General features: G+C 35.1%; 5 protein-coding genes across 7 annotated transcripts; 4 read left to right on the top strand and 1 right to left on the bottom strand.

Annotated features, from left to right (window-relative positions):
* Nucleotides 1-1,399: 1,399 nt before the first annotated feature.
* LOC109065142 (G/T mismatch-specific thymine DNA glycosylase-like) lies at nucleotides 1,400-4,670 on the bottom strand. 3 transcript variants are annotated; one of them, XM_042753468.1, is made up of 11 exons: nucleotides 4,559-4,670; nucleotides 3,979-4,051; nucleotides 3,595-3,776; nucleotides 3,328-3,521; nucleotides 2,904-2,973; nucleotides 2,677-2,812; nucleotides 2,301-2,383; nucleotides 2,130-2,224; nucleotides 1,879-2,050; nucleotides 1,666-1,788; nucleotides 1,400-1,588 (listed from the first exon to the last, which is right to left on the bottom strand). In XM_042753468.1, exons 2-11 carry the CDS (start codon nucleotides 4,032-4,034, stop codon nucleotides 1,509-1,511), a joined length of 1,191 nt encoding a protein of 396 aa, XP_042609402.1. In that variant the 5' UTR covers nucleotides 4,035-4,051; nucleotides 4,559-4,670; the 3' UTR covers nucleotides 1,400-1,508. The 3 variants fall into 3 exon arrangements, with proteins under 3 accessions (XP_042609402.1, XP_018937703.1, XP_042609403.1); XM_019082158.2 differs by lacking the exon at nucleotides 4,559-4,670 and adding an exon at nucleotides 4,381-4,529; XM_042753469.1 differs by lacking the exons at nucleotides 3,979-4,051; nucleotides 4,559-4,670 and adding an exon at nucleotides 4,381-4,504.
* A 101-nt stretch (nucleotides 4,671-4,771) lies between these two features.
* Nucleotides 4,772-6,112, top strand: LOC109065145 (protein brawnin). The gene is made up of 3 exons (XM_019082160.2): nucleotides 4,772-5,027; nucleotides 5,525-5,672; nucleotides 5,916-6,112. The coding sequence occupies exons 2-3, from the start codon at nucleotides 5,565-5,567 to the stop codon at nucleotides 6,009-6,011; spliced, it is 204 nt and encodes a 67-aa protein (XP_018937705.1). The 5' UTR covers nucleotides 4,772-5,027; nucleotides 5,525-5,564; the 3' UTR covers nucleotides 6,012-6,112.
* Nucleotides 6,113-6,287: 175 nt separating this feature from the next.
* Nucleotides 6,288-15,463, top strand: LOC109074827 (5'-nucleotidase domain-containing protein 3-like). The gene is made up of 14 exons (XM_042753117.1): nucleotides 6,288-6,668; nucleotides 8,984-9,168; nucleotides 9,295-9,369; nucleotides 9,461-9,516; nucleotides 10,134-10,224; nucleotides 10,397-10,534; nucleotides 11,080-11,140; nucleotides 11,830-11,932; nucleotides 12,101-12,201; nucleotides 12,382-12,464; nucleotides 12,555-12,641; nucleotides 12,984-13,124; nucleotides 13,479-13,543; nucleotides 14,596-15,463. The coding sequence occupies exons 1-14, from the start codon at nucleotides 6,395-6,397 to the stop codon at nucleotides 14,861-14,863; spliced, it is 1,728 nt and encodes a 575-aa protein (XP_042609051.1). The 5' UTR covers nucleotides 6,288-6,394; the 3' UTR covers nucleotides 14,864-15,463.
* Nucleotides 15,464-15,808: 345 nt separating this feature from the next.
* On the top strand, nucleotides 15,809-18,213 carry LOC109065125 (parapinopsin-like). Its single transcript, XM_042753267.1, has 3 exons — nucleotides 15,809-16,923; nucleotides 17,535-17,608; nucleotides 18,061-18,213. The coding sequence occupies exons 1-3, from the start codon at nucleotides 16,605-16,607 to the stop codon at nucleotides 18,064-18,066; spliced, it is 399 nt and encodes a 132-aa protein (XP_042609201.1). The 5' UTR covers nucleotides 15,809-16,604; the 3' UTR covers nucleotides 18,067-18,213.
* A 1,052-nt stretch (nucleotides 18,214-19,265) lies between these two features.
* Nucleotides 19,266-21,798, top strand: LOC109065146. Its single transcript, XM_019082161.2, has 2 exons — nucleotides 19,266-21,144; nucleotides 21,285-21,798. The coding sequence occupies exons 1-2, from the start codon at nucleotides 19,579-19,581 to the stop codon at nucleotides 21,438-21,440; spliced, it is 1,722 nt and encodes a 573-aa protein (XP_018937706.1). The 5' UTR covers nucleotides 19,266-19,578; the 3' UTR covers nucleotides 21,441-21,798.
* Nucleotides 21,799-24,753: the final 2,955 nt, after the last annotated feature.

Here is a 24,753-nt window from a genome sequence, read left to right as displayed (position 1 = left end):
AAGTTATATTTAAAAAGGAAACAAAGAAAACAGAAATTAAGTTTTTTTTTTGGGAAGTATTTTTAAATGTAAAAACTAAAAACGTACCGGGGGCTATTGGTTTTATCTTAAATTCATTATGGAGATGAAAAACTGCACCCCTCTGAAGTTAATAGTATGACCTCCGTCTCCTGTGACATTTAAACGCTTCAGAGCGTGCTTCCTATTGGCTGCGCTTCAATAAATAAAATACGCCTTTAATACATAGTTCGGTTGTGTCGATTTGCACCTTGCAAAACACATTTCTTCATTGATTTAAAAAGTTCTCTCAACAACAAAGATTATAGTCGCGGCTTTATTTCAGACGTATTAGAAAGGTATTTATTTTACTGACAATAACGAATACACATGGCTTTATTTGGCCCTTAGTAATACATACATATAAAACATAAAATACAACTTACAAAATGACATACATAGTAGATAATTCTCACAGCAAAAAATGAAGCTGGGTTATTATGATGTAACAGGTATAAATGTTACTAAACAGTTATGCATACTGATTGCAAAATAACAAAACACAATTCTAAAAAGTCTAAAAATAGCATTCAGAATGAGGTAAATTGAGTGATCTGTATTCAATAAGCACCATAACGTGGGACTGAGCATGCCATCTGCAATACTACAATAAATCCATGCACTGAGGACATGCACAGTGATAAACCTCTTCCAGAGTCCAGCCATGGTTTCCATTAGGAATCTGTTGCACTGAAATACTCATATTAAAAATAAAAAAATAAAATATGTGAATGTGAAAACATTTCAATATCACGAAAAAACACATAACTTCAGCTAATGGGAATACATATTACCAATCAAAAGTTTGGGGAAGATTTCTTTTTAAAAAGAGAAGTATCTTATGCTCACCGAGGCTGCATTTATTTGACCCAAAATACAGTAAAAACAGTAATATTGTGAAACATTACAATTTAAAATAACTGTTTTCTATTTGAATATATTTTAAAATGTCATTTATTCCTGTGATACAAAGCTGAATTTTCAGCATCATAACTCCAGTCTTCAGTGTCACATGATCCTTCAGAAATCTTTTTGCTGCTCGAGTAACATTTCCTATTATTTTGAATGTAGACAAGTGAAAAAACAATGCTGCTTAACATTTTTTTGTGTTTAAATGTACAGTATTTGTTTGAAATGCGTACTTGCTGAACAGAAGTATTAATTTCTTTAAGAAAAAAATCTTACTAACCCCAAACCTTTGAACTGTAGTTTATAACTGAAGTTTACTTAAAAGGATAAAAATAGAGGCACAAAATTAACAAATGTCTCAATCAGAAAGTCATTCACGCTTTCACACAGAGATCACGTAAATTAAATAATTCAGCTAACAGCTCTGAATCAATCAGCTAACAGCTCTGAATCAATCACTCAGAAACAGGCAAAACACATTAAAATATTAAATAAAACAATAATAAAAAAAGAATGTTTAGCTGGTCCTTTTCTCAGGCTGTTCAGTTGCTGTTGCTACATCTGATGTCTGGAATCTGGTCCGCAAACGGCTGCATTGTCCACCGGTTGTCCGATACCTGATCTAAAGAATTTTGACTATTATTACAAGCACCTGACACAAAATGGTTCATATTCTTTCCGTACATGATATTTATATACCTGTGTCTGTAGAAGGGCGGACCTCAAATGCTTGCTGTGTGTGCTGCTGTGATCCATGGGCACAGGTCTCCTCGTATCCAGGGTCATGCTGCTCTTCTTTGATTGACAGTCTTTTGGCATCCTCTAGAATAAACAATGACAAAGTACATGACTGGCTAACAACTTATATTTCTGAACAACACAAAAACGGCTTTCAATTGTAAAAGTCTTCACCTTTGGCCAGAGGCAGATCAAATGTGTAGCTTGTCTCTTGGATCTCTTGAGTCCTCACCACTCCCTTCATCTGGTCCCTGAGCTCCTTTAACTTGATGAAGAAGTGCACTTTGTCCTGAGCACGAGGAAACTGGGCACAGCGTGGGCTTGATGATGGCATCAGATAGCAAACCTGGACAACAGAAGGCTCATGTCTAATCAATATGCAACTATAAACAGGAACATTAAACTATTAAGAAAGAAGCTCCTACCGTTTCTGTTTCTGGCACTTTGTAAGGCTGCAACCCGAACTCTAAGTTCTTAGCCTTTACTCCAAAAATCTCCTTGCAAAATGTTTCGTAAATACCTGAAATATCAAACAGGATTAACTTTCATTATAAATATGAGTTTAGACTTAAATCAATAGCAAATCGACGACTTACATTTTCCATTGAACACAGCGATTAAAGGTCTGTACATCTGGAGCTTTTCCAAAAGCTGGTGGCCACCTTCACGGATCTCTTTGCTGCAAACCAAACACTCAAGATATTCGAATGTATTCATATCAAGCAATCCTTTGAGCATAAGCTCATTTTTAAAGTGTGATCCCATTAGCAAGATGTTGGAGAAATTTGCATTGTTTCAGACTTTCCAAAAAGATACATTCTCTATCGTCAATAGTTTCTCAAAGTATGAAGCTCTGCTCGCACAGAAGCCGCTTATAAAACCAAGCTGCTTGAATATGTTGCCAAACCTGCTTGGAAATACATAAATGTGACCACACCGTTCACACAGATCATGTAAATGTTAAAGTCTTACTTTGATAGGTCTTTACTCCCAGGTGTTGTCCTCTCCACCATATTTGTGAAACCAATGCCATACCGTTCAGGAAGCGTCTGGTCATGCATGTGGTTGAGCTGTTCATCAGTCAGCCCAGAAAGATATAGGCATTTCCCTATGAGACATCAACAAACAATCAAAAGATGAGCATAAATATATAAACATCCTTTACAAAAAAAAAAAAGAATAAGCTGAATAATACATACAAAAGTGGTTCCCAGGATTTGGATAATGCCTTCCCTTGTAGGCTGACAAAAGTCCTGGATTGATGCCGATCTGTAAAAGTAGCAATGAGTTTACACAAACAAACAAAAATGTCATATTACTATTTATTCATATGTATTAAATCAGATTAATTATAAAACCCATAATAATTATTCATATCAAAGAGCTGTAATTCTTAAACCTTTCCTCCAATTTTGATGTGAATACCCTCAAATTAAATCTCAAAGTGTGCACTTTAAAGCAGCCCATATTCATTATGGGATTGTAACGTGAATATGTTTTGGTCAGCGGATGAAAAAATAAACATTGTGCCCGTGTCCAAATATATACGGACCTAACTGTACATATGTACTTAATTTATAGCAGAAATAAAAACAGATCAAACTTTATAAACCAGAAACTTACAATCAGCATGTCAAGATTGTGTGTGATGACGTCTGGCAGCTTTCTAGCCATGACTTCCTCCACTGACATCCCGTTGAACCGATCTAACGTCCTCTTCGCTTTCTTGGCAGACTCTTCAGCTTCCGTCCTCTCCTTTCCTTCACCTTTTGGAGGCCTTCCCCTTTTCTTTCCTTTTGCCGGAGTCGTCGGAAGGGCTGCAAACCAGATGTTTAATAAGCTGCAGAAACATCCCAGTTAAATGCACTGTGAGGATGCAAAAGGTCATACCTGGTGGTTGGGCAGAGAGTTGATGAGGCTGCTGAGGTTGATCCAGATATGGCTCTTGATGCACTGAAAGATCAGTCATGATTTTGTCCTCCACAGGTCTCTCGGCGTATTGGACGGCATTAACCATCTGGTGGTACTGCGGCACCTGCTCTGCCTGGTACTGCTGAGGATTGGTTTGATACCTGAGAAAACAAAATTACAGAGACAAAGACACTGCCCTTACTTCAAAATCTATAATCTAATATTTTTCTTGTCAGTGTTTACACATTCACCATACACCTTCATATCCCATTTTGATAGCATTTGTCGGTATACACATCACTAATTTATTTAAAACATGAGAAAGCAACTCTTTTGGGATCTTTTGGGGCTGGGCAAACTCACCAGTACTGAAGATAATCCATAGGGGCCGTCAGAGATGAATACTGCCTTTCTTCCATCTTAATTGGTGGTCTTACTTTAATAGATTAATATTCATGTTTATGTTACTGATATGCCAGCTGGTAAACCACACCTCCCTTTGTTTAATCCTCTGTTACTGTCCTATTTTCATTAGTCTTAGCTTATCAATTAAACGTCACAGGATAATTCAAAATACTAATTTTGTCTAAAAACATGCATATTTCAAAGACTAATCAACTTCTGTTACTGTAGGATGCAGCTAACTAGCTCGTTACACTCAATAAGCTAAGAGCTGTGTGTGGACCACTGACGGAATACAAGCTTTAAAATAACTCGTTTCTTCAAACACAGATATAATTTCTGCGTTAGGATTATAAATCTTACCTTCCATATATATTCTTCAGACCTTTTCTGGCACATTTGAGTATTTTTAGTGCGGTAAAAGCTAAATGATGCTACACATGATGGATGCAGCCGGTGTAAGTAAAAATATCAACAAAGGTAAAGGCTAAATTCAAAATAAAAGTCCTTAGTTTAATGCATGGTAAAACGATATACTTACATAGTTTTTGGATTCAAAGCTTTTCATTTTTTATCTAATTCTTATAAATGATGATTTGAAAATTAACATGATAAAACATTAATACAAGCAACCATTCGTGCCGAATTTAAATCCACACTATTATACACTATATTTCTAATGGCTGGCTTCACATTGTCGGACTCGACCATTATTTTCAAAGGAGGGGTCGTTTTTTTCTCTTCATACATTTTTATGTAAAACACATCTCATGGCGTGCTTGAAATTACCGGTGTTCAAATACGCGTAGAACAAAGTATTAATTTAATAAATTTAATAACTTTTTTATTACTTAGAGCTATTACGACAAACCATCCATTTCAGTTCTCCCTATGATAAAAGTGATTTACAAGACGTCCAAAGCGAACATGTGAGACATGTAACAAGAACCTTTGCTGCTGAATGTCGTCCAACAAAACCTGGAATGTTATTTCGATTATAACATAACAAGGTTAGTATATGTCTCTCCAGATTTTATCCATCTTAATGTGGGAATTGTAATACTGTTTTTATACAATCGCACATGTTCTTCATTTGCTGCTACGTTTAAGATAGCTAGCTGTGCTCAAATGACCTTATAGCAAGAAGTGATTAAACTGACTGATCAAATACGTGTCTATATGTCACACATGACATGCTTAAGTGTTCGTTATTTATTTATTTTATTGAGTTGCATTGAAATAAGCTTTGATTGTGCAATGTGAAACGGTGTTTTTAGACTAGCTGTATTGATTTAACAAATAAAATAATAATAATGGCTTTTTGTTTTTATTGTCATTTTGATATAATTTTATAAATAATCTAATAATATTTGGTGGTGTTATTTAAAATAGTCAGTAAATAATTAAATTTTTATATGGGTTAACATTACCCAACATTTCCTTTCTATTTAAATAGCAACAGAGCTATTAGAAGGGCAAATTAAATAAACAGTTTTTCTTTCTTTAGGTTAAAATTCTCTTAATTGTCAGCCAGCTGACTTTTAAGGATGCCAGCAGGTGTATCCTGGCCAAGGTATCTAAGGATGTTTGCAGCCAGTGTGTTGTCAATGTTTGCTGGAGCACAGGTTGTGCATCAGTATTACCGTCCTGATTTAGTAAGTTTCCAAATCAGATGTTGTGCTTTTTTATGTGTTTAAGTGTTGGTGCTACCTAGATATTTATCTATAAATGTGAACTGCAATTTGCAACCCCCCTTTTTTATTATTTAACTGTATAGATTTTATTGCTTGATTGATTTCATTACATACAAAAATGAATTGTTCTCAATATATCCAGAAATGTGCATCTTGAATACAGATTGTGTATATTTCGTTTTCATGTTTTTTCTAACATTATAGACCATTCCAGAGGTCCCACCAAAGCCTGGAGAACTGCAAACAGAACTTACTGGCTTGAAAGAAAGACAGACAGACTCAGCATCTCAGAAACAATGACCTGATGATTTGTTATTCGTAACTAATGTGTACAGATACACATATAGATATGAAAAATGTTTTTTTTTTTATTATTCTGTGAATAAAGCTATTTATACAAACTTGTACTTTGTCTTCATTTGTCATATAAAGTACTTTGTAACTCAATGCTCTTTAACAGTTATTTCGTTTTGTGAAATCGATAATTATTAAAAAAAACAACTCTTCTCGGGATTTTCTTTTCTGAATTATTTTTAATATTGGCATTTTTTGTTGCTCCGGACTTTTATTATGCAAATTAGCCTGTCCGCGTGCAAACGGAAGTAAGCGTGTGTATATTATTTGAGAATGTGTAGCTGCAGCACTCTTCTGTCAGACAGAAGGCAGCTCTGGTGCGGGGAAACATGCAGACCTTGTTCTTGCCACTTTCAAACCTGCTCAGAAATCAGGAGGGTTTTAAGAGGCTCTTCACGCACTTAAAGTGTTTGCACACTAGAAGCGGGATATGGACGGTCAACACCACCAGCACGCCGTGGGTCTCGAGATCTGCTCTCGTGTCCCGCAGAAGGGAGGTTCCTGTGGGACAGCTGCCAGCAGGGAACATGTGCACCAGCTCCAGCGTCGACAAGACCAGCTGGCTCTGGTCCGTTTACAATGAAACCAAACAGCACACGCAAGGTTAGTTCACATAATTCCTGATTCCTGTTAAGACGCTGGTCATCTGTCAAAGGGCAAAAAGGCATTTTCAGAATCAGAAAGAGCTTTATTTCCAAGTATCATTGCGCATACAAGAAATTTGTTTTAGTGACATAAGCTTCCAGCACACAGAGACAACAACACAGACAAAATAAAAAAAAGACAAATGTTGCAAAATAAATAGGAAAATAAATAATTTGTATGAACAGTTGTTCTATAAATGATAATGGAATAGAATAGAGTGAGATGCAGAGATGTACTTGGATGGAGTGGTAACAAATAAATATAAGGATATTGCACATTTTTGTTGCATAAGTGGGGAACATTTAACTGTTCATGAGGTAGATTGCCTGGGGGAAGAAACTGTTCTTGTGCCTGGCTGTCCTGGTATTTGCGGCTCTGAAGCGCCGGCCAGATGGCAAAAGTTCAAAGATGGGGTAACTTGGATGTGAGGGATCCATAGTGATTTTCTGAGCCCTTTTCCTCATTCTGGATGTATACAGTTCTTGAAGGGTGGGCAGGGGAGCACCAATAATCCTTTCAGCAGTCCGAACTGTCCACTGTAGTCTTTTGATATCTGATTTTGTAGCTGAACCAAACCAGACAGTTATTGAAGTGCACAGGACAGACTCAATGTTTCAGCAGCTCCTGTGGCAGGTTAAACTTCCTCAGCTGGCGAAGAAAGTACAACCTTTGTTGGGCCTTTTTGACAATGGAGTCAATGTGATTGTCCCACTTCAGGTCCTGAGAGATGTTGGTTCCCAGGAATCTGAAAGACTCCACTGCAGTCACAGTGCTGTTCATGATGGTGAGTGGGGGGAGTGCAGGGGGGTTTCTCCTGAAGTCCACAATCATCTCCACTGTTCTGAGAGTGTTCAGCTCCAGGTTGTTAAGACTGCACCAGACAGCCAGCTGCTCAGCCTCTTGTCTGTAAGCAGACTCGTCACCGCGTCCTGGATGAGGCCGATGACTGTAGTGTCATCTGCAAACTTCAGGAGCTTGACAGAGGGGTCTTTGGAGGTGCAGTCGTTGGTGTACAGCGAGAAGAGCAGTGGGGAGAGAACACATCCCTGAGGGGCACCAGTATTGGTGGAACAGCTGTTGGACATGAATGTCCCCAGTCTCACTAGCTGTTGCCTATCTGTCAGAAAGCTGGTGATCCACTGACAGATAGAGCTAGGAACATAGAGCTGGGTCAGTTTGGTCTGGAGGGTGTTGAAAGCCGAACTAAAGTCCACAAACAGGATCCTCACATAAGTCCCTGTTCTGTCCAGATGTTGCAGGATGAAGTGCAATCCCATGTTAATTGCATCATCCATGGACCTGTTTGCTCAGTAAGCAAACTGCAGGGGGTCCAGTAAGGGTCCAGTGATGTCCTTCAGATAAGCCAGAACCAGTTTTTCAAACGACTTAGATGTTGTACTGTATATTGACTATCTATGTATAATTTTATTTCTATTTTATCCTGGCATTAACCTACTTTATACTGTATTATATTATATAGATTTGAGTTATATTTATTGAAATGATATATGCTGGTTACTCTGTCATGATTGGACACCATGCTGTTTTATGACTATAATACATTTGATTTATGTACTTGAGAACCATTTTTTTTAATACGTTTTTTATTTATTCTATAATTGTAATATGTACCTGCGTAATAATATAAAATGTTATATAGAGAGAGAGCTGCTCGGACTATAAAATTAAGTCATTAGTCATTATTATGTTAACATACTCTTGTAGTATTTATCAATATATTTAAAATTCTTGTTTATTTTTATTCTTACATTTTTATTTTAGTTAAGGTTTTGATGATGTTATATGACTTATACTTATTTTTAAATATCTATGTAGCTTTAATACATTTTTATTTCAGTTTCAAATTAAGCAATTTTAGTAACTACAGCTTACTTTATTACAGTTAGTTGCTGAAGGCAGCGTTTCTAATTATCGTTTAAGTGCTTTAAATGTATATTTTCATCTAGTGCATTTTATTTTATTACAACTTCATTTTAATATTTTCATTAATTCAATTAAAATATTTTATTTTAAATTGTAAGTTTTTGTTGTAGGAAACGGTAATACTGACGATTACATGAGAATATACACAAAAAAAAAAAATACAAATAATACCTTTTCATAATTAATGTCTCATTACATGTAAATCACTAATCCTTTTAGTTCCTTCTTAAATCATTATATTCTTTTAAAAAATTGGCAAACATAATAAAAATGTGAATTTAAAAGGTCAATTATTTATTAACATAATTATTTTTTTATGTCCACAACAGATTTAATTCCTGTGATATCAAAGAACTTTGTGAACCCAGACACCATCTTTGCTAATAATCAGATGAGTCTGCAGGACATTGAGATCTATGGCTTTGACTATGATTACACACTGGCGTTCTACTCCAGTCACCTTCACACACTCATATTCAACATCGCCCGAGACATCCTCATCAACGAGCACAGGGTGAGTGACCCAAGATGTCATTTATGTATATATAATATCGTTAAATTTTGTAAGAATTACTAAGTGGCACAGAAATTAAACACTTAGTTTCAGTAAATTAATGTTTTCTTTCTGTCCACATAACAGTATCCAGAGGGACTGAGGGAATATGATTATATACCGAATTTTGTGATTCGTGGTCTGCACTATGATGTTCAAAAGGTACGTGTCCAGTCCTGATCTACTGTAGATGAAAAATTGTTATAATTTTATAAGTATCCTGGCTAACCTATCAATCTCATCTGGTAACTAGGCCTTACTGATGAAGATTGATGCCTTTCATTATATCCAGCTGGGTACAGTGTACAGGTAGAGTGCAACAAACATCTACTATGATTTTTATACATTATTATTAAAAGGATAGTTCACCGGAAAATGAAAATTCTCTCATTAATTACTCACCCGCATGTCATTCCAAACCTGTAAGACCTTTGTTTATCTTAAGAACACAAATTAAGATATTTTTGATGAAATCCGAGAGCTTTCTGACCCTCCATAGACAGCAATGCAACTAACACATTCAAGGCCTAGAAACGTAGTAAGGACATTGTTAAAAGAGTCCATGTGACATCAGTGGTTCAACCTTAATTTTATGAAGCTATTAGAATACTTTCACGTTTTTGTTGCGCACACAATGTATTCTCGTAGCTTCGTAACATTGTGGATCACAAGGACTGTTTTAATGATGTCCTTACCACCTTTCTGGGCCTTGAACGTGTCAGTTGCATAGCTGTCTATGGAGGGTCAGAAAGCTCATGGATTTCATCAAAAATATCTTAATTTGTGTTCAGAAGATGAACGAAGGTCCTACGGGTTTGGAACCACATGAGAGTGAGTAAATAATAACAGAATTAATTTTTTTTGGGGTGAACTATCCCTTTAATCGCAGCATAGGTTCGCTTATTGTCATTTAAATGTTTCTGTAGGGGCCTTAATCCTGTGCCGGAAAAGGAGGTCATTGCGATGTATGAAGGCTCCCATGTACCCCTCGAGATCATGAGTGACTTCTATGGCAAGGTCTGTAAGCTTGGGCTCTTTTGCTTGTCAAGAGTTTTGTTTGTGCTGACATTAGTGTAATTTTGTTGAAATTTTGCGGGAAAAATAGTAGCAATGTAGCAAGCGCAGCTCACACAGAAGTACAGCAGTAAATATGAGCTCCTTTAACAGCTCTTTCAATCTCTCCATACAGAGCTCTCACGGTCACACCATGAAGCAGTTCATGGATATCTTCTCCCTGCCAGAAATGACACTGCTGTTATGCGTTAATGACTACTTCATGAAGCACAACATTGACTACGAGCCTGTTCATCTTTATAAAGACGTCAAGGTACAGTTGTTCCTCAAAACGTGTCGTGTATCAGAGCAGGACTCACCTTACGAATCAGAAATCAAGATTTCCTTCACCGATATTAGTATAGAGTGCTGCCGTATTTAGGGTGATGCAGATGTCTGAAAGCACAGGATCTCTTGAGCACAGATTTTGAATAAATATGTCTCCTGAAGGTGCTATTTAAGTTCATTGTGAGCAGCATGGAAAGGAACAGTCTGATTTTAGAGGAACCGTTTGGATGCACAATCTGTGCCATGTGCCTGGAGAAAAGCAGGCTTACAGATGGTCTAATGTCTTTTATTGGTTCTGAAGATCAGTGTAATTAATAAAAGACGCACACCATTGCTCTTACGTTTAGTCCTGCCTGTAATTATGAATTAACAAGTCTCAAAGGACATGTGACTGAGCCCAGATGAAATGACTGAGAGCTTTCACAGGAGGTGTCTGGCAGTGCGTCAGGGCTTTGTGTGTGGTTTCAGTGCAGAACATTGATGTTACACTGGCTTTGATATTCTGCATCTGGTCTGTTTCTCCATTTCCAGGAGGCCATAGGAGACGTCCACGTCAGAGGGATTATGTATCGAGCGGTAGAGGCTGATAACGGTAATTTTCTTTTCTTTTTCTAAGAGTTCTTACCTGTGCCTGCATGAAGACCTCATTATAGCAATATGTCTGCTTGAGAGATCTGAACAAATAAAAGTTTAACATGACATAGTCACGGGAATTGCATATTAATGATAATAAATATGTGTTGTAAAATACTGTATAAAAATATATAACATATTAATATGCAAAAATAACAATAACAATAGTATACTGTAATATACAATATAAAGTGTAATATTATATTGATATGCAGTAATTAAATAAAATATATTTTTAATTTAAATTTTAATCTAATTATAGAATTATTATTAGTAATATTATTATTATTGTGATTAATAAATAATAACTATGTACTGTAACAAACCGTATAAAATTTTATAATATGGATCTGCAGTTTGCTCTATAATAATAATGCAATTAATGCTTAATCTATTTTATTATTAATAATAAATATGTACTCTGTAATATGTAGTATATAATGTAACATTTATATACAATATTTAATCTAGTTTATCATCAACTACTACTGTTGTTATTATTATTATTATTATTATTATTATTATTATTATTATTATTATTTAATTTAATATGATGTATATGTGTGTAACCCTCACCCCCCTCTTTTGTAATTATTGAATCACACAATTTGAATATTCTTGTAACACCTTGTTTTTTCCTTTCTGCAGAGAAGTATATCTGTTACGGTGAACAGACACATGCTGTTTTACGGAAGCTATCTAAGAACGGAAAGAAGATGTTTTTGATCACGAACAGCCCTTTTGATTTTGTGTAAGTGCAAACAAGATACTAAATTCAAAATAAACATCAATGCACAGGAAAAATGCATATCACATGGCATGAGAGACACCTTACTAAGAATTACTTACAAAGCCATTCTGACTAACTGCTCGTGTGAAATGCATGTTTCAAATAAAATGTCTTAATTCCTTTATTCAGAAATCGAGGCATGAACTACATCGTTGGTAAAGACTGGCGGGACCTGTTCGATGTTGTCATAGTGCAGGCCGACAAGCCAGGCTTTTTCAATGACAGGAGGAAGTAAGTTCCTAAAACCCAGAGAAAGTGCCAGCTGAACCTGGCAGCGCTGAATCGCTCCTAAATCAATGCCATTCCTTTGTTTAAATCATGACAGATTATCTTTGAGGAGGTATTTAGGCATGCCAACCTTTTTTGAATCCAAAAAGTGTGTGTATTTGTGTGTGTTTTTCCGGTTTCTGAACCATTCAGACGAGTTACTGATAAAGGCGTGTTGCTATGGGACAGAATTCACCACCTTGAGAAAGGGCAGATCTATAAACAGGTAATATCTGATTCTCTGCTGTTCAGCTGCGAACTGTTTCTATTCAGTAAAGATGCTGGAATCTGATCTGTTCACTTTCTCTGTTGCCAGGGAAACCTGTATGAGTTTTTGCGGCTTACAGGCTGGAGGGGCTCAAAGGTTTTGTACTTCGGAGATCACATTTACAGCGACCTTGCCGTAAGGATCCTATTCTTGTCATTTTCTGCGTGTACACAAACCTACTGATTTTTGTTTTGATAATAAGGTACACATTGATACTAGGTAACACAATCCATTTTGAACTATGTCTTATCAGTCTTTTTATATTAGTATATTAGTTTAAGTTTATTTCTAATCAAAAGTTTTATTGCTTTATTCGTCGTTTTGGATTCTAGGATATGCAGAGTATTGGCAATAGTTCTTATAAATATCATGTGCATGTCAAAATTAAACATGTCTCAACATGCCCTGTACTGATATCAAAGACAATGAATAGATTATGCAAATGTTGATGTAATGAATATGTCATGATGTGTGTAGGACCTGACCCTGAAACACGGTTGGAGAACAGGAGCTATCATTCCTGAGCTGCGTAAAGAGATCAAAATCATGAATACTGAGGAGTACGTCCACACCATGACCTGGCTGCAGGCCCTGACCGGACTGCTGGAACAAATGCAGGTCAGACCACCCTGGGGTGCTCTAAATGACAAAACAAACTTACCAAAACTATTTAAAATGTGCTTTTATTTGAGCATTAGTCCATAAAGTTAATCTACATGTAAAAAAGCAAACATTAACATGCAAATATCCAGTATTGACCATTAAATTAAAATATATCTCTAATATTAGCTGGTAACTAATAAGCTACCAATATAGCGTGTGTTTTTTTTTTTTTTTTTTACTTGATGTCGCCCAACTGAAAAGAACTGCATTGTATGTCATTTCCATTTCCACATTTTCATGTCCATATGTCCTTTCCACTTTGGCTAGTTTTGGGCTAGTTATGAAGCTGTATTTTTCGTTATGTTGCAGGTGCACCAGGACCCTGCGTCACAAACGGTGATTCAGCAGTGGATCAATGAAAGGGAGGAGATGAGGTAATCCTTAATATTATCTATTATAATATAAATAATGATATTATATATTATAATCTATTATAATATTATCATTAATATATATATATATATTAATATATATATATATATATATATATATATATGTGTGTGTGTGTGTGTGTGTGTGTGTGTGTATGTATGTGTGTGTATATATATATATAAAAGATATATATATATATTTTAAGGTAATTTTTTTTTTAATAATTACAAACAGACCAGTATTTTTTTTTTTTATGAAATTGAGATACTATTATATACTATTTTTTAATTATTTTTTAATATACCAAATTTTTTATTTTACTAGAAGTTAAACTAAGTTAAACTAAGTGAAAATAAGAAATGTTGCCCTAGCTGAAATAAAACATTTTTTAGTTTTTTTCTGTTAATGTTTATTTTTTTTTCAAGTAAAATTATTTTCGATGGATTTAGTTAAAGATATATCAAAAACAAAAAATAAAATTCCAAAACTAAAAAATCACCCTCATGTCGTTCCAAACCTGTAAGATCTTTATTCATCTTTGGAACAAGATTATAACAAATAAAGATATTTTTGATGAAATCCGAGAGCTTTCTGACCCTGCATAGACAGCAACACAACTGACATGTTCAAGAAACGTAGTAAGGACATCGGTGAAATAGTCCATGTGACATCAGTGGTTCAACTGTAATTTTATGAAGCTACCAGAATACTTTTTGTGCGCAAAGGAAACAAAAAATAAAGACTTTATTCAATAAGTAATTAATGACAGAATTTTCATTTTTGGGTGAACTATCCCTTTAACTACTATAACCTTTACAGACACACTTTTGGGTTCGTTATAGAGAAACTTGACATTGAAAATTATTCAGAAAATTATTTTTCTTCTAACCAATGTAAACAGTATGCTATATTGATGGCACAGAATGTTAAATGTTATAGTGTAGATGAACCTAGGTGTTTTGAGTTATTGTATTTTATTCGAATTGAGTTTGAAATGGCTAAAAAAGTGTCACGTTTTTGTATCCAGTTATTAAAAACAATTTGTTTCCAACAGGTTACGGACCAAAGACATCTTCAATGCCCAGTTTGGTAGTCTTTTCCGTACATACCACAACCCAACCTACTTCACACGCCGTCTCTCCCGCTTCGCCGACATCTACATGGCGTCCCTCAGCTGTCTGCTGAACTATGACCTCCAGCACACCTTCTACCCCAGACGCACACCCCTGCAGCACGAGTCTCCCATCTGGCCCGAGCAGACCAGCACCGGAGCCATGAACATCCCCTTCAGGAGCCACAGCACAACCACCAGACCCGAGTAGAGAGGCCACACAAGATACTTGCTTTAAAATCTACATATACCACAGAACAGTTAATGTTACATCACTTCGGTCAGATTCTGCTCTAGTTTTAAAGACAACATGTGGGTGAGTCACTTCATATAACTTCTGTGCTGTGATACCTTGTTTTTGATACCATGTAAAACACTACATGGATGAGAGAGTGCTTAAGGAACATTGTGGCGTTTTCATGTGCCTCGTAGTGTAGGAGAGCTTTTATTTTTGTATTTCGTAGCCTTTCTTTCATCACTGGCCTTCATAAATCTTATTGATAGAATACTTGACACTCAAGAAAGTGAATGTATGTATATATGAAAGGGTTAAAAGTTGATTTTGAGCTGAACCTGGTTTCAAGAAGCTAATAAAGAAGAACACAACTTTTGTTAGAACCAAAAGGGAAACTCTCAGGAAGGCAGATGGACACTATATTCATTTTGAAATGATCATTAAAAAAAATCAGTGTTTAATGTTTTAAAAAGCCTTACATACTGTGTTTAGCAATGTATGATGATGATGATGATAATATACAATTGGCTTCAAAAGTTTGAAACCAATAGTGATTTTTTTTGTTGGTCATATTAGGCAGACCAACTGTTTTCAAAATTTATAAGAAGCAGCACCCAAATCAGTATATTATGTGACACTGAAGACTGGAGTAGCTTTGCCATCACATGAAATAAATTACATTTTACAATTTGTTAAATTAGAAATCAGTTGTTTTAAATATTTTAAATAATACAGTATTTCATAATATTACTGTATTTTTTTATTAAATAAATGCCATTTGGTGAACATTAGAGACTTATAAGATCATTAAAAAATCTTACCGACCTCAATCTTTTAAACTGCTGTTTTTTTTATTACAAATTATATACATTATAAAAATGGATTATTATTTAATGTTTTCAAAATTTTAAATTTTGACATCAAGTATGTATTTGTTATTATTATTTAATGTTTTCAAAATTTTAAATTGGTGTAACTTTTATTTTGAATCTCAAATTTTCATTGTGGTTTCATTTGGTCCCTGCTGTATGTTTTCATTGTGTAACTGTTTAGAAATCAACATTATAGCTAAACATATATAGCTGCTGTACAATGAGAGTTTGTGTGTCTCTTACAGTAAACAAGAGTATTGTACTGTTTTATTTCACGATTACCTGTAGGGCATTTCTGCTTGCATGGTAAATATACATTTTTGATTATTGTATGAACATTTGCATCATGTTTTGAAGACGCCAGTACTGGATGGATTTTGCTTTGTTGAATTTGAGAACGCACACTAGTTTTTTTGTCTGCCTAGCTTTTTTTTGATACTTAAGGAAGGACTTCTGTGACACTTTTTTTGCCTTTGTCATTTATTTGACATTGTTCAAATGGCTGTATGCGTTAATCCTTATTTGAAGTGTATTTTATTTGGGATATTTATTATAAATTGAATCAAATTACTAATTGTTTTGTGAATTTTTTTTCTTCTTTTTTTCCAACATTTATTATCCATATAAAATGATCTTAGAACAAAATCCCAGCAGGCTGCTTTGATAAATAAGATGATTAATTAGCCAGCAAAGAGTAATTTGACAAATGGCCTTTAACAATTAAGCAGATGCTTCAGATTACTGTCTGCTGGTATAAAGCAAAAAAAAAAAAAAAATCAGGTTTTAGCTGTAGCCTTCATTTAAAGCTGATAACATGATGGTCTGATCAGCTCTCCTCTTCAGCCATGGGGAGCATCATTACAACAGATAAAGCCATGACAGTGCAGCCTACTAGATTTCCACGTGTGGGCTACAGCATACTGTCATACCTCATGTTTATAAACACAATATTTTCTGTGTTTAATAACTCGTTGGTGATTGCTGTGATGCTTAAGAACGTGCATTTTCTCAATGCGCTGAACGTCATCATTCTCAGTCTGGCCGTGTCAGATCTCATGATTGCCAGCTGCGGCTCTGCCCTCGTCACCATCACAAATTACAAAGGAGCTTTCTTTTTAGGGGATGCATTCTGTGTTTTTCAAGGTTTTGCAGTGAACTATTTTGGTGAGTAAATGGTATTTATTTAATAACATATTCAATATTTGTAACTGTCAAATTAAACATTTATAATGTTCATAAAATGTTTACTTAAAGTATTACATTTTTATCATATTTATATAGTTTAAATGTAATGCTTAAATAGCTTTTATATTAATTCTATTAAAAAAAAATCATAATAATTTTTTTAAAATAAAAAACTTAATAACAGCATAATAATTTAAAAAAAATAATAAAAAAAACAAACAAATAATAAAAACAAAAAAATAATATATAATAAAATACAAAAACATTTAAAAATTGGCTTTTAATTAAGGCTATTAAAATATATTTTAAATAATTATGTAATAATAAATTATACTAATATATATATATGTGTGTGTGTGTGTATATATATATATATATATATTAAATTTCTGACCAGTTTTAGATTTATTTATGAATATAATAAAATGCTGATTAATCTCAATTTCTGACCAGTTTTAGATTTCAGAGTGACCAGTTTTTAAGCTGAATGAAACTGACACATAATATTTTTTGTGACTTTATAATCTTGAAACTCTTAACTGCTGCAGAGAACATATATTTTAGACAGACATTAATGTCTTTCTTTCTAGGCCTGGTGTCTTTGTGCACTCTCACTTTGCTGGCATACGAGCGGTACAACGTGGTCTGCAAACCCAAGGCAGGTTTGAAGCTGAACGTCTGCAGGAGCTGCCAGGGTCTGCTGTTCATCTGGCTCTATTGCCTCTTCTGGGCCGTGGCTCCTCTGCTGGGCTGGAGCTTGTACGGGCCGTAGGGCGTCCAGACGTCCTGTTCATTAAGCGGGGAGGAGAGATCCTGGAGCAACTACAGTTACCTCATCTTCTACACAATCATGTGCTTCATCTTGCCCACTGCTGTCATTGTGTTCTGCAACAGCAACATGCTCATGTCCATGAGGAAGGTAGGTGACTCGTTCTGAGAAATAACAAAGACTTGTTATCAATGCAGATGACGTTGCATCATTTCAGATCAACAAAAGCATTGAACTCCAAGGGGGGAAGAACTGTCTTGAGGAGAACGAGCATGCAGTACAGATGGTCCTGGCCATGATCATGGCCTTCTTCATCTGCTGGCTGCTCTACACCACCATCTCTGTGGTTGTAGTTGTGGATCCAGAGATCTACATCCCACCTCGGGTGACCACCATGCCGATCTACTTCGCTAAGACCAGCTCTGTCTACAATCCCATCATCTACTTCCTTACTAACAAGCGGGTGTGTAACTGAGTGTATTCATTCATGTTTGTTTACAGTATGATATATAAGTTCTATTGCATAATGAAATGCTACAATCTTTCTCTGAATTATGTTTGTCCAGTTTTGAGAATCGTCTCTGGAAATCCTGTCCTGTGGGTGATACATCCCTCGTCACACTGCTGGAGGTCTAATAATGTGCTCAACACAGAAGAGCCGAAGCAGGATTAATCCGGTCTGATCTGAGGTCTGTCATTGTGAATCATTGTGTATTGCTTGTATTACTTATTAATATGACTTATAATGTAGTAGTTTTTTTTTCTAAGAAATGAATCCTTCTATTCAGCAAGCACACATTATAAACATTTATAATTTTACAAATGAATTAATTTCAAATAATGATTTAAACAAAAAACAATCTTAAAAACTTATTAAAAAAAGAAAAAAATAATAAACAATCAAATTATTATGATTTCCACAAATTTTAAGCTTAAAACTGTCTTCAACACTGATGATAATAAGAAATATGTCTTGAGCAGGAAATTAGTATATTGGAGTGATTTGATCATGTGATTTACCATCATATGAATATGTTTTGTTTATTTTAAATAGTTATTATTTTTCATAATAACACTGTTTTTACATTCTTTTTGTAATTTGTACTATTTTTGTTTAATATACACCATTTCTTTCTGTTATTTTCATCTATCAGTTAAACAGTTACAAAATCAAATGTTAAAAATCAAAATAAATTAAAACCATTACACAAATATGCCAGAATGATATTAAATTATGAATGCAGAGCAATAACCTGACAAAATAAAAAGTGAGCATCTTAATCCCAGATTTAGAGTAAAACCTTTGCCAAATTAATCTCCTCCAAATAAGATTACTGATCGCTATGACAACAAGAGCATAAACTGCATCTTTAATCAAAGATCAGTTCTAATTATGACATTCTATTATTTGAAAAAAAAAAAGCCTTTTTAAAACTAGAATAAATATTATATATATATATAACTTTACACATTAGACTATATTAACTGAGTGGACACCTCTGTATCCAGTGCACAAATAAAACAAAACAATAAATTGAGATGTTGTTTAAATAAATAAAAATCTCAGTGGCAGAAATAAAGAGGGGAAATCATTAAAATCACCCCCTTGCGCTGTAATTGGCATTGTTCCAGTCTGAAGAACTACGAGCAAATTGGCTAAAACAAAAAAGCATCCCCGGTGACCATGAGCCCTGCAGGGTGTTAATTGAAAAACGCAAACAAATGGAGAACCATGGTGATGATGAGGGATAGAATAAAGGGGTTTATTACTACAGGCTCTCAAAAAGCAGAAGACCAGATATAGAGTGAAAGGTGCGACTTTATTCCTGGAAATCAATATGGAATTTGCCGTTAATTGACTGGAGATGAGAAGTAATTTCACCATTGTTTGGGGACAGGTGAACAGCACGTGGCAAGACACTATAGAAGTTGCGTTTGTAGCTGCCAATTGTCTGGTTTTGCTGGTCACTTTGCACGTTGGATTTCTCGCAAACTTGTTCGTGGCGTGGGCCGTGCACCACCAGAAGTCTCTCCAGACGTCCAACAACGCTCTCCTGGTGAATCTGGCCGTTATTGACATCTTGCGATGCGCTATTGATTGTCCATTGCTTCTCAGTGTTGTTTTGAGCGCTCGCGACACGCGAGACCTCGGCGTGCTGTTCTGCAGCGCGCAGATCGCGTCGTTTTCTCTCATCTGTTGCGTGCAGTTGCTCACGCTGGCGTGTATCAGCGCCGAGCGATATCAAGCCATTGCACATCCGTTTAAAAATGCCGAGCGCCGAAAACGGATAGCGGTGTGGATTGCGTTGACATGGCTGCTTCCCATCTCCATATCGGTCATTTGCGTGATTTTTGCGAAAGACTCGCCGGTGTACGTCAGATGCAGAAGTTTGCGCATGGAAACGTTAGACTCGTACGACACGTTTGGAGTTTACATTCTGACCCCCATCTGGTGCGTTTGTTTGACGGTCATCATTGGGTTCTACGGCCGTATTTTCCTTTTAGTCAGAGCGCACGGTCGGAAAATATTCGACAAGGGTTCGCTTCCACCACCAAATAAGAACAGAGAGGATACAAAACCCCAAAATGAAGAAAAGACTGATATTAAACATGCTGCAGAAAACCAACAAACATTAGACAATGATAATTTAAAACCGAATGAAAAAGAGTCATGTGAAGAGAATCCACTGGATTTGCATCCAGCATCTGAGGAACTTACCACACCATTTGGCACTGACTCCTTGGATATAAACAAACCAGAGCTTGCCACTGAAATATCCAGAGAAACCAAAGTCATCTTTATAGATGAACATTCTAACAAAGCACCACAGGTTCTAGAAGTTCTTGGGGAGCCAAACAACCACCAACCTACTTCTGAAGAAAGTTCTTCCCCATTAACTAATGAAGAAGATTGTGCGATGGAGTCAAGCACCCACCAATCAACCAGTGAGGAGTGTGGCGTTGTGCCAAATGTCCAGCAAGAAAGTTCTCAGTCATCAGCAAAAGGAGAAGATGGAGACCAACTAGATTATACTTTAGAAACTCTTCCTCCTCCAGCTTCTGAAGAAGATGGTACTGTTGAGTCAAGCCCTTCACAAGATACCACTGAAGAAACTTCTCCAACATCAGGAGAAAATGGAGATAAAGGTGCTGATAAGCAATGTGTTCCTCAAGAAACTGCTGCAGAAACTTCTCCAGCATCGACCGGAGAAGCCACAGCTGCTCCACAGGAGGAGGAGGAGAAGGAGGAGGTGGCGGGTGCCGTCTGTATGATGCCTTCTCTCGCCCAAAGAGAACGAGGAAACACCAAGAAGGAGAGCAAACTGGCCAAGCGCTCCGGATACATCATCTTCACCTTCCTCATATTTTGGATCCCGCTGATAGCGACAGTGGTTTTAAATCACTTCTTTTACCAAAACGACAATCTAACAGTAAGTTTCAAGCTAATTTTTTACTGATTTGTATCAATTTAACGTGGGAGAAAACGGTTTCTATGCCTCGTTCAACCAGATTAGCTCTTTAACATCTACCATTCACGCCACAAATAAATAAATAATGAAATGTATTTCAGGTGGAGGTTTTCCGGGAGCTGGAGGTTTTAACAGTGTCTTTGGTCTGCATGACATCCCTCACCAACCCGATCATCTATGCTGCGGTTAACCCTCAGTTCCGCACAGAGTTTCACAATCTGAAGACAAAATGGAAAGATTTTTGTACACTTTCATAGAGTTTATATGTACTTCTCGGGTTGTTGGAGCTGAGATCCAGCTATGCCAAACACTACATCAAGGGTCTGTTTCATAAAACAAGTTTAAACCAGGTTTATTTCAATTAGTCTGACTTATCTTCAGTTGATTTGGTTCAAAATAAGTCAGACTAACTGAAATAAGCCTGGCTTATTTGTTAAACTTGTTTTATGGAACAGGCCCCTGATCAGGTTATTTGTGTTGTGGTTTTGTATGCTGTTGGCCACACATTGAATTAGATGATGCTGTCTTAAATCTTAAGAAATGCTAAGATGTTATGAATAATGTTTGTAAACAGCTGCATTTTGGTAACATTGAAATAAAAATAAAGATTGAGCATTTTGCATTCTTGGATTTAATTTTCTGATTATATGATGAAAAATAATTGATATGACTAATAAAATGTGAAATACATACTTTTTAACTATGTATAAGTTGATAATTTTTTATATTGTATGTTTTGCCCACAGAGATTTATCTTAAATTTCATGTATAAATATAAGCTATATTTCAACCAGAAAAATGTATACCTGTTCAGTCCTCACACACCAGATTCCCATAGGCTTTGGAGAAGAATGTAGGGGCAAACAACGGTGGAAAATTATGGAGATAAAATAGTTTCAAAATGTACTTTTTTACAAAATATGACTTACAAATTCCAAAATGAAATAATATAAACGGCATTTCATAAACTCATAATCTAATTTATTTTCACAAAATGTGATTTGTAAATGAACAACCAAATTTATAAATCTTAGTTTCTGAATGTAAATTTGGTAGTGTACTTGCAAATCATATTTGATGAATTTGGATTAGGTTATGAGTTTGTGAATTGCTGTGTGCAAATATATAAACCTGCTTACACACTTGTGAGTTATGTTTTGTATACACTTTAATGCTGAGACATCATGTGAAAATGTATTTTCACAATATTTTTTGTACCAGTCATTTTATTTGAAAATTCGTGAATGTTAAATAGTTTACGTTTTTGTCATTTATAATTTTTAAATAATTTTGCAATTTTGTACAATAATTTTAACAATATAAAAGAAACATAGAAAATAAACAATAACGAAAGAATGCAATCAATAATAAAATATTTCATAAGATTTGTGCATCAGGCATTTTTTTTAAGAACTTTCTAAAAACTAAAACAAAACATAATATTAGTAAGTATTAATTAACTTATCAATCTGTAAATTAAATTTTATAAATTAAAAACTTTAAAACTATAAAACTTACATTAAATATCAATAAAAAAATAAATAATGACGATCAACTATGTGTTTTGGTAATATGTTTTATAAAAATGTAACAATTTATTTGTACCAGGAATTGTGCAACATGACATCAAAATCAACTCTATTTACCTTCTATAATAAAATATTAATAATCTTCATAATACATACATTATATTGTGTAAATGATCGAATTTAGTATATAAATTATTATTATATAAATTGATACATTCATGTTGTCAAACTATAAATAATGTTAATCTTAATAGACTGTCAAATTGTTCACAAAATTCTACAGGAAAAAAACAAAAACAAATTTTCATCCAAATGAAATGCTTCTTTTTGCTTCCTCACATACCATTTAAATATTTAGAGTTTTTCCAATCAATATTTGCTAACAAAACCTGCTTGAAAACACTGGTGACACTGGTGGTCTCCTTCTTTAACTTGGATTATACTTCTTTAAAATTATATTATATTACATTAAATTGTATCATATATAAAATCAATTCCCACCCTATATTATTTCCTACTTTAACAGTTTCACTTAAAATTGTCACATTATTTAAGTTAAATGTGTTTTGTGTCTTTAATTACTAGAGCAGGAGAGAAGTGCAATAACAAGCTAATTTTTGCCACCTCGTAGCACATGACGTCTTACCCCCTATAGATATGAAGAGCAGAGAGGAGCTGACCCCCGCCGAGCGACTGTTAAACCGCTGCTCCCTGATCTCATACAGATCCCCTGAGAGAGACACACACACAAATATCACGGTCAGGCATTGCACACTTGGCAGATTTAAGATCCTCTGTGGTGTAACAGATCTCATACTGGTATGAAGAGGATGCAGCCCAGCAGGGTTCACAATCTCCTGCAGGCACTTATTCCCCTGGTGGTGACCTCTGAGCAACGCTGTGATGTAAAAGGTCAACTCTGTGGTGGAGCTGAACGTAGCGTTCACCACGGCCCCGAAATACTGAGAATAGAGAGGACAACAGTGTTGCTGTCAAAAGTATTTGTGAGGTTCTGGTGTTGTTCTGGTGTAACTGCTCACCTTGCAATGCCCATGTAATACGCAAGAGAGGAATGATGGAGCTGAGTGCTGTGGCAAACTTGACTTCGGAGCTGACAAACTGGTTTAATTTGTCCACATAACCAATCACTATTTAAGCTGTCTATTAAACCACTATCAACTTATGGTAAGAGATCTATAGTGACTCCATATAATGAAAATGACAAAAACAGAATTTTACAATTATATATTGTAATGACAGAAAACATATGTAACCTAATGTGAAAGTATTCTTTTGGATATCTGGACTGTACCAGTCCACCAAGAGGCCACAAAAAAATTAAAAAAAATAAAACAAAAATAAAACAAAAAAAAAACAAAAAAAAAAAAAAAAAAAATAAAAAAACAAAAAACAAAAACAAAAAAAAACAAACAAAAAAAAACTGCTTAATAAATAAGTACTTAAATTCAGCAAGGATGCATAAAAACATAATCAAATCTGACAATAAGACATGTATAATGTTACAAACAATTGCTATTTTAAATAAATCCTGCTCTTTTTACATTCTATTTATCAAAGAGTTATGAAAAACTGTCTCAAGGTTTTCACAAAAATAGTATGCAGCACAAATGTTTTCAACATTGATAATAATGTTTCTTGAGCACCAAATCATTATATTAGAATGATTTCTGAAGAATCATGTGAGGCTAAAGACTGGAGTAATGCTGGGAATAAATTACATTTTAAAATATAGCTGCAAGCAGCAATTACGGGGCCAAGCACTACAGAAGCAAGCCTCAGACCAACTGCAGGAATGAGTAATTAAAACCATTGCAAGATTATTTTAGTCAAAATGGCTGAAAAATCATAAATACAACCACTAGTAATATGATTTCTTGGCTTATCACTTTTGAACAATAGGTGGCGCTGTTACCAAATTAATGTGGCATGGTCAGTCTGAGGTGACAATGGCACATACAAAGTTTGGTGTCAATATGTCAAATATTTGCAGAGATACAGCCTCAGATGCAGTTTATCTACA

This window comes from Cyprinus carpio, chromosome B25 (assembly GCF_018340385.1).
Source record: "Cyprinus carpio isolate SPL01 chromosome B25, ASM1834038v1, whole genome shotgun sequence".
NCBI classification, from domain to species: Eukaryota; Metazoa; Chordata; class Actinopteri; order Cypriniformes; family Cyprinidae; genus Cyprinus; species Cyprinus carpio.
The sequence above is the reverse complement of the archived record's forward strand: the minus strand, read 5'-3'. Positions and strand labels throughout refer to the sequence as shown.